Source organism: Varanus komodoensis, unplaced genomic scaffold (assembly GCF_004798865.1).
Source record: "Varanus komodoensis strain SLA01 unplaced genomic scaffold, ASM479886v1 scaffold29_3, whole genome shotgun sequence".
Classification (NCBI taxonomy): domain Eukaryota; kingdom Metazoa; phylum Chordata; class Lepidosauria; order Squamata; family Varanidae; genus Varanus; species Varanus komodoensis.
This window is the reverse complement of record NW_025335760.1, coordinates 1,450,423-1,459,058: the sequence shown is the minus strand read 5'-3', so window position 1 is coordinate 1,459,058 and position 8,636 is coordinate 1,450,423. Positions and strand designations below refer to the sequence as shown.

The window sequence follows — 8,636 nt, the reverse complement described above, 5'->3', positions numbered from 1 at the left end:
CCCCCATCAGGAAGACTGTGACCCCGAGGAGCACCACCCCCCCAGCCACCGCCCGGCCTCAGGCCGGCCACTTTCGGTATCAGGCAGGGATGCTCTGTGATGCCAAGTACTGTATAGAGTGCAGCTGACCCGCCGGGCATGTTCCTCGGTGGCTGGAGTCGTGGGTCTGGCTTTGGGCCTCTCTCCAGAACTGCCTGCGGTACTGGAGTGCCTGAGCGGAGCCCAAGGCGCAGCCCGGGCTTCCCTCCCGGCTCGGCCCGAGGGCCAGGCGGCCCCCTCCGCAGCAGAAAGCGGCAGGGCTGGGCGCTCAGGCGGCGGCACCCTCGGTCTGAGCGGGCGCAGCGTGGGCGGAGAAGGGCCAGCGGGCCGGGCGTCTTTTCCCACCCACCCACGCCAGCAGCCCGCCCCACAGACGGGTGGGGGTCGGCGAGGGGAGGTCAAGTCGCCCGCCAGCCAATCCGGGGGACCCCCGTCGTGCAGAGGCACGATCCAGTCCCAGGACGCTGCAGCGCCTGCCCCTGGAAGGGCGGGAGCCCCCCCCCCCCGTGACTCCTAGGATCCTCGATTGCGTTAGTAAGAAAAGGGGGGGGACAGGTGGGCTAGGAGCTCTCTTTGTCCTTCCCGCCAAGTCAGTGGGATCCAGAATCCTGGCCCCCAGGCCCCTCGTGTCTGCCCCCAGTGGTTCCTCTGAAGGGGGCAACGGACCAGAAGGCCCAGCCCCTTAACATGGCCCCCCAGCAGCGAAGGCCGGAGGGTGTGCAGTGGGTCATGTGGGGGAGAGACGCCAGCCTCCCGTGCCAGAGTTGGGCTCGTGCTTGTTCCGCTCAGCCAGTGGGGCTGCTCAGCCTCGAACCCGTGCCGGGTGGGACGTGCCGGCTGGATACGACCTGCAAGCAGCAGCCTTGAAAAACGGGCTTGCGGGGGTTAATTCTTCCTCTCCCCACGGAGGTCCTGACGGGAGCTGCCCTCCAAAGTGGCCGTTGGCGCCTGAAGGGCAGTTCCCACGGTTCGGCGGTGCCTTCGGTGTGCTTGGTTCATGGGGCACCCTGGGGAATATGGGGGGGGGGCAGACCAAGACTGGGTTCCGGGGTTTCTGCTTCCCCTGCACTGAGCCAACCCTTCCCCGACCCAGGATGAAGTCTGCCGGGGCGATTACCGGGTCAGAACCGGCAGGAGGAGGAGCTGGGGATGAATCGGAGCTGGAACGGGTGAAGCAGGTAAGCAGGCCAAATCCCACCCTAGCGCTGCTCCTGAAGCTCCCCTGGGGGGGGGGGGGAGAGCTGTGCAAGGACAGCCCCCCCCCCGGCCGGCACTGCCCTCGGCCAACGGAGGGGGAACTCCATGCACCCCTTCCCATAAGCGCCGCGCTCCCGCAAGCCCATCCTGCCCCGTGCTCCCAGCAGTCAGACTGCCCCCGAGGAGGGAAGGCCAAGCTGGAGGTGATGGGAGCTGTAGTGCGGTGAGAGGGAGGGGAGTGGGGCCCACCCGTCTTCCGGCCAGCGCGGGCCCTGCTTGGCACCTTGGCCTGAGCCCGGTTTCTCCCTCTGTCCAGGAGCTTCTGCAGGAGGTCCGGCGTGAGCTGCAGAAGATGAAGGAGGAGATCATTCAGGGTGAGCGGGAGCGAGGCCTGGGCGGCAGGATGCGGGATGGGTGACCCACTTCACGGGGGAGGCCCGGCCCGGCCCCTGGAGCTGCCGTAACGGCCGCGAGCGACGCTCGGCCTCGCTCCCTGCTGGCAGCCGTCGGGAGGCCACGGAGCCGTGGCTGGCCCGATCCAGCGGGGCACCTGCACTGCTCTCCGAACCCGAAATGCAGGCAGCCGATTCCCGGTGGGGGGCGGGTGTCAGGCGCGCAGGCTTCCTCTGCCCCGCCGAAGCCCCGCGGCCCAGCTCGGGCCTGCAAAGCGGGGTGCGTCAGACTCCAGCTGGGCATGGCAAGCCCGTGGCTCTGCCGCCGCCTAACTGGCCTGGCTTTCCCCCTTCGGCCTGCCCGGAGGAATGCGAGGCGCAGGGCTCGCACGGGAGGCACGGGGGCCCAACGAGGAAGGGGCGCGGGGGCCCTCGTCCCTGGCTTCACGTGGTCGGAAGCAGGCTTCCCAGGTTCCAGCTGGGTTGGCCTACAACTCCCAGAATCCCCCAGCCTGACCGGGGCATTCTGGGAGCTGCGTGCCTCCTTTTACCGCCAGGCTGGGGGAGATGCTCAGGCCCGTCAAAGGAGCGGAGCCCGGCTGTGGCCCTTGAGCCGGAAGGCTCCGGGTCCGCCATCACCGGCCATGGCTGCCGGCCGTGGCTCGCCGCACGCTCATCGCCTCCTCTCTCGCAGCGTTCGTGGCGGAGCTACGGAAGCGGGGATCGCCTTAGCCCCCTGCCACCCGTGGGGCCACCGGTGGCTGCAGCTGAATCCTCCCCATGCGCAGACGAGAATAAACAATGAGAAAAAATGAAGAAGAAACCCGATCACCTTCCCCCCCATCATGCACCAGACGAGCCCCTCCCCACACAGACTCACACAGAGCCCCCCTTCCCCGCTGGCTCCGAGGCCTCTGGCCCCCGCTGTGCAATTTCCAGGTGGGGGAGGGACGATCGCAGCGGTCCCCACCCCAGGAAGGGCCGGACCCCCACCTGTGCCTTACCCAGAGCAATAGCAGCACCGCCCCCCGCCCGGCCTGCCCCTTGCAGAGAGGCTGTTCCCACGGGGCCGGGGGCCGCTTCCCTGGCGGAACGGGCCTCTGGCTGCCCCACACTGCCATTCCCGGAGGGTGCGCCCCCCTTCCTCTTCCCTCGTTCGGCGTCCATGTTCCACGTCCCCTTCCCCTGGAGAGGGGGTGCAGGCAGCGTGGGCAGGGGGCACGGCCCTCCGAGGGGCGCCCTGGCGAGCACCTGCTTCCCGAAGAGGTGCCCCTGGCTGGGAGAATCCCCACCCCCCGCTCAGCTCGAGACGCTTCCTTCCCTGGATTCGGGCCGACGCCGGCGACCTGCTTCGCGGCCCCGGCCGGGCCTGCCTCCTCGGGCAGTCCGTGGCGCAAGCTGCCTTCCTCCCGCGGTCCTCCTTCTGCGGAGGCGAGGCTGCAGGGGTCCGGGCAGAGGGGCAGAGGACCGACCGGGGCGGCTGCACAGGCTGCGGGGCAGCATCTGCCAGGAGCACCTTCACCCCGGCAGCCCCGGCCGGTGGCTGCCCGTTTGCCAGCCGCGGCCCTTTCGGGGCACCACTCCTGCGGTGCCTGTGGCCATGCATGCGCCCCCCGAGAGGAGGGAACTCCTCCCGAATCAGGGCCCTCAGCCCTCCACACACTTCCAAGGACCCTTCCTTGTTTCACACACGCGGCTGGTTTTTCTTGGTTTTGTAACTTTTGATTTTACACATGGCGAACGGGGTACTTCTCAGAATATTTTACCTGTTCCTGCTCCCACCTTTCTGGGTCCTTTTTAAAAATGTTTTCACCCTCTGCCTCCGTCAGGCTGTGGAGGGAGGCGGGACAGGCTCTTGGCTTTTCTACTGAGCTGTAATTTTTGACGTTTGTTTTTGTTGAGCTGGATGGAATATTATATTTTGATTTATTATTATTATTATTACTGATCTGCTGGGTATTTCTGCCCGATTTCTACCTACCCTTCCAACACGCAGCACCCGCTCACCTGCCGATGGGCACGAGGGTCTTGGGCACATGCACCAAACTTCTTTAGGAATAAATCTTTTTCCTTTTTTGAAAAATTGCAAAACCCAAGTGTGTGGGATGCGTATCCTTGACGGGGAATTTGGCCCCCGGGGGGGCTGTTTTGGGGGTGGCGGGATTGGGGGTGGAGTGGGCCATTTTTCCTCCTCACCCGGCGCCTGAGGGAGCTTGCATGCACTCCTCTGCTCCGTTTCCCCGCACCGCAGGCTGCCTCGGCGCTGGGGACGGCCAAAGTTGCCCAGAGCACCTGTGACAGGGTGTGGATGAGGGTCAGGGATGCTCCCAAGGCCATCACTGCAGCACTGCGGGGCCTCCCGGAGCCAGCTTGGCGCACGTCAGCCCCTTCCAGTGTGGCCCACCATGCTCCCCAGCTTGCAGAGCCAATGGCCGTGCTAGCTCAGGATGCTGGGAGCTGTGATGTGTGGCTTAGGGAGGGCTTCCCACTCGCTTCCCTAGAGGGATACTGTTGGTCGCAGGCTTCTGGGTTGTGGAGCCCTGGACGAAATCTCAGCCGAACTCCATCTTGCTTGGGGAGCGGGGCAGCGGAGGGGCGCCCCCTTGCTGCTTCTGGCCCACGGCCTGGCAGCACACGGCCACCCTCAGGTGTGAGGAGGGGAGAGCGCAGAGGAAACATGGGGCCGGAGGCAGGGAGGGAAGGGCTGCAGTCGGGTGGTGGGGAAAATGGGCGTCCCGACGCGGGAGCACCCCTGCTGGCTCGCACCCTCCTGCGCGCAGCCCTGCCCAGACCCCCTGCTGCTGCTGCTGCTGCAGAGGCTCCTGCCGCATCCCACGTGGCCCCGGGGTGGGCGGCTTGGGGCCCAAACAGCTACAGGACTGCAATTCCCATGAGGCGGTGCAGAGGGCCTGGGGGAGATTTCCTCTGGCAAGGGTTAGGGTTAGGCTGACAAGGCACCCCTCTCCCGTTGGTCCTCGCAACAACCCTGCGAGGTAGGGTAGGCTGAGAGGCGGCACGGACGGGAACGCGGCCCCTCGCACCCCGGTCCAGCGCTCTTGCCAGGACATCCTGCCAGTGCTCAGCTTGACGTCAGGACCCCCCAACTGCCTGGCATCCCCCGCAAGTGCTGCAGGAACCCCCAGGGCCGCGATGGCCTTCAGAAGGCCTGACGCCAGGATGACGGGGCAGGGGCTCTGCTGCTCCCGCTGTTGGTCCCCCAGTGCCAGGAGCCGGGGCTGGCCGAGCGCATGACTTTGTGGGAAAATGCCGGACGCCAAGGCCCTGACGTCCTTCGCAGGCGCTTCTGCGGGGGCTTCAGCGCCACGAGGGGGAAGTGGGGAGCCCCAGGGGCCCTTCAGCAGAGAAGCTTGTGGGGAGCAGCTGAGCCTTCCCCCCTACAGGCATTTGCCCGCGTGGCTTTCGCCTCCCTCCCTCTGGGCCAGCAGGGACCCTGCACCTCCCGGCGCGCAACCACAGCCCAGAGGGAATGCCGGCAGCCTGCCTGCTCGGCCACGGGTTCAAGGCTCGCCGTCCCCGCTTCAGAATTCAATGGGGCTCGGCTCAGAATCGGTTTCCTTGCACAGCGCGCTCCCTTTACCTGGCTAATCCCAACTGAAAATAGGGATTAAGGGGCACCTCTGAGAGAGGAAGCTCCCTCCAGCCCAGTCCGGGGCCATCGGCACGTCATCCCCCTCCCCCTTGCAACAGCCGGTCCACCGCCCGTAATCTTGGCAGCCCTGGGCCTGGCCCAGGGGGTGCCTTTTGCCTTCCATCTAGGAAAGAGCGGTCAATAAAAGCGCTTTCAAATAAGTTAATAATTTAAGTGGCTGGTTGGAACAGCACCAGGGGCTATGGAAGGCCTAGTGCCGGGAAATTCGGATAATGTATGCAACTCTTCCTTTAAAGGGACCGTAGCAGGCAAGGCTTGCTGGGGGGTGCTGCTTAAAAACCAGGAATGTGTGGGTCTGGGTGCCAGGCAAGTGGCTTCACAGCAGGACTGAACAAGCCGCTGCAATGGATCCAGGGGCAAAGCAGAGCTCGCCTTAAAGAACTAGGGATTTTCAGCACCAGATCTGGAGAGGTCCTAGACCAGATGGGGAACCTTTCAGAGAGGGTGCCCAAACTGCAACCCAAAACCCACGTATTTGTCGCAAGGCGCTAACACTACAATCAAACCTGAAAACTGAGGTTTTAGTTTAGAAAAAACAACTCACAGCCAGTCTAAGCAAATATATATCTATCCTTGGCAGTGCCATGCGAAGTTCAGAGAAATCGCGGCTAATGAGTCGTCGCTCGTGGTATCATCTGGAGCCATAACTCCTTTCCGAGCAGGCGCATGGCCCCCGTGTGCGCTGGCTGCTGGGGTGACTTGGCTTGCGTGCTGATGGAGAGGGCTCCGTAGGTGCACCACCAACTGCCCTAACCCTACCCTGGTGCACTCCCCTGACCCTAATAGGGGGTGAAAGTTCCCTTGAAAAGAGGGAACTTTTGAAAAAGCCCTCCTTGAGTAGCTTTTTCTGCGCAGCTCATCATTTCTGCCCATGCTAAACACGTTCCAGCCATCAGAATCATGCCAGGACACCTCGTTTTCCTAACCCTACCCTGGTGCACACCCCTAACCATAATAGAGGGGTGAAATTCCATAGAAAAGAGGGAACTTTTGAAAAAGCTCTCCATGAGTATTTTGGAGCCTAAGATGGGGGAGAAGATCGCTGCATTGTTAAGCCACAAAGCCAGAACACCCTTGCTGATCTATAAATAGTATAAATAGTCTTGCGATCGACGCCCCCACCCTTCTCTAGAGCATCAACAAACAAGCTAGGAATGATCGGAACTGCAGTCCAAACTGTCTGGAGAGCATCTGGTCTGGGAGAGTTGCCAGCCCTCCCGCAGCTCAGCGTATTGGCCCTCGACAAACATCGGAGCATGACTGGGCAAGCAGTGAATCCGGGACCCACTGGGAACCCCCAGGCCGCCCAGTCTGTGTTGCCTGGCCAGAGAACAGAGCCAGACAGTCCCCAATCTGCTGCTCACAATCCCTGGACACACAGCATTTCCAGACTGGTTGAAAATATCCATTTTATCTTCCCACCCCCCAAATCTGGGAAACCCTTGTCTGCGAAAGCAAGAAGGCCAGAAGAGGCCTGCTCCGCCCTCCACAGCCCAGCTCTGTCCCGCAACTGGGGCACTCTCCACATGCCCATGGGCACCACGCCTTTCCCCAGGAAAACCACAGGAAAGGAACTTGTGCTTTTCTTTTAATGGATTCAATATTTACATTCTAGGAGAAACCCTGCAAAGACATCCAGCAGCCCAGGGGTGAGGCGCAGCTCAGGACTCTGCGCTCCAAATCCCACCACACAGGGCCAGATCCCTGCGGCTCACCTTGCCATAGCACATCCAGCAAGGGGGCTCTCGGCAGAGGGCCGTTCCAGGCAGCTGCACCTCTCCCCCCCAGAGCCGGACTACTTGGGGGCGGCCGAGACCTCCACGAGGACCCGGTGCATTTCGCGCAGCTGCGCATCGAGTGTCTCCACAGTCAAGGTCAGCTCGGCCACCTGCTCCTGCAGGCCGAGAAGGGTGCTGTTCAGTTCGTCCTCTTTCTTCTTGCTGTTGGTGGACTGGCGGGAGTACTCCAAAAAGATGCACAGCCCCCCCACCCCAAAGACGATGGCCTCGCCCAGCAGTTCCGCGCCCAGCTCTGCCGCCACGTCCTCATTCAGCGGCTTGATGGCGGCGCCACGGAAGCCCATGATGCGCATCTTGGCCCGCATCTCCACCCAGTGGTACACTGACGGAGGAAAGGAAGAGAGGTGGAGGCGCCTGCGGAAAGCCCCCCACGCGCCGCCTCGTGCACAAGGCCGCACCACCAGTCTCAGTGGTGCTAGCGGCGCCGCGAGCGGGCCTCGTGCGGCAGCCCAGGGCCGCTGGCCCTCCAGCCCCGCTTGGCTCCCCGCAAGGGCTGGAGCCTCGCCTCTGGGCGCGGGGCTGCCCTGGAGCCGGGCTTCCCCCCAGGCCTTAACCGGCACGCTCGGCCTTGCGGAAACGCTGCAGGGGGTTTGCGACCGCCCCCGCTGGGTCTCCAGGCGCCACCATGAGAGGCGGGCAAGAAGGCAGGGCCGCAAGGCCTGGCTGGGGATGCTGGGAGCTGTACTCCCCCTCCCGGGGGGCCCACCCGCCCGGGGGGCTCAGCCACGTGCACCGCGGAGGGGCGGGGCGGAGACCGGGCAATGTCACCTCTACGGCCGGGCGGCCGCGCGCCCTCCCATTGGCCGAGCCGCCGCGGGGCCCGCCTCCTCTCCCTCGCCGCCCTATTGGCCGCCGCGCTCCTCGCGCCCGTCTCGCCGGCGCTTCCATTGGCTTGCCCGCGGGCCCACGGGCCCCTCCCCGCGCGCGCCTTACTCACGCTGGGCGGGGGGCCCGCAGATGTACTGCCGGAAGAAGGGGCTGGCGCGCGCCCCGTCCTTGATGCGCGTGGCCAAGGGCTTCGAGAGCTGCCGCACGCCCAGGTAGAGCAGCTTGGCGATCGGAAAGGCGCCGGCCACCATCCTCACGCTCCCATGGGCCCCCGCGCGAGCGGCCCTGCCGACGCCGGCCTCGCGCCGCCCCTGACGTCACTCGCTCGCGCGCCGCCGCCTCATGAATATGCAAAGAAGGGCCTCCCAGGAGCACGTCCAGCGCCTACGTCGATAGCGCGTAGAGTCGCTTCGCTTTCGCTCGACTGCGTTCAGGGGAAACCAAGAGGGTTTCGGCGCAGCGGTGCTCGCGTGAGGCGGTACGTCCCGCGAACAGCCGCGTCGAGGGCCGTTTCCGGGTGGCCCGCCCCTCGCCCGGGGCTGAGGCCGCTCATCATAGAGATGGGACAGGAAAGAGCGGCCGGTGGGCGGTGCCAGTGCCGGAAGTGCCTGGGGAGAGAGGCGGCTGCTCCTGCAGTGGCGCCGCCTGCCGGGAGGGGGCGCCGGGCGAGGGCGCGTGCGGAAGCCCCTGCCCGGGGGAGCGTCGCCTGCG

At 64.7% G+C, this 8,636-nt stretch overlaps 2 protein-coding genes across 3 annotated transcripts in view; one reads left to right on the top strand and one right to left on the bottom strand.

Moving 5' to 3' along the window:
• LOC123026216 (vasodilator stimulated phosphoprotein) overlaps positions 1-3,719 on the top strand; it is a 21,812-nt gene extending 18,093 nt beyond the window's left edge. Inside the window, exons 11-13 of the mRNA XM_044435559.1 lie at positions 1,133-1,217; positions 1,553-1,610; positions 2,323-3,719. Of these exons, the coding sequence (XP_044291494.1) occupies positions 1,133-1,217; positions 1,553-1,610; positions 2,323-2,360 (181 nt within the window). The 3' untranslated portion in view covers positions 2,361-3,719. The remainder of the gene's footprint in view (positions 1-1,132; positions 1,218-1,552; positions 1,611-2,322) is intronic.
• Positions 3,720-6,869: 3,150 nt separating this feature from the next.
• The window catches only part of OPA3 (outer mitochondrial membrane lipid metabolism regulator OPA3), a 3,332-nt gene continuing 1,565 nt past the window's right edge, over positions 6,870-8,636 (bottom strand). Inside the window, exons 1-2 of one of the 2 annotated variants that reach the window (XM_044435572.1) lie at positions 8,035-8,427; positions 6,870-7,419 (exon numbers count right to left, since the gene is read on the bottom strand). In XM_044435572.1, the coding sequence (XP_044291507.1) occupies positions 7,094-7,419; positions 8,035-8,176 (468 nt within the window). In that variant the 5' untranslated portion in view covers positions 8,177-8,427 and the 3' untranslated portion in view covers positions 6,870-7,093. Of the gene's footprint in view, positions 7,420-8,034; positions 8,428-8,636 lie in introns of those variants that run through there. The other variant, XM_044435573.1, reaches the window with a different exon arrangement.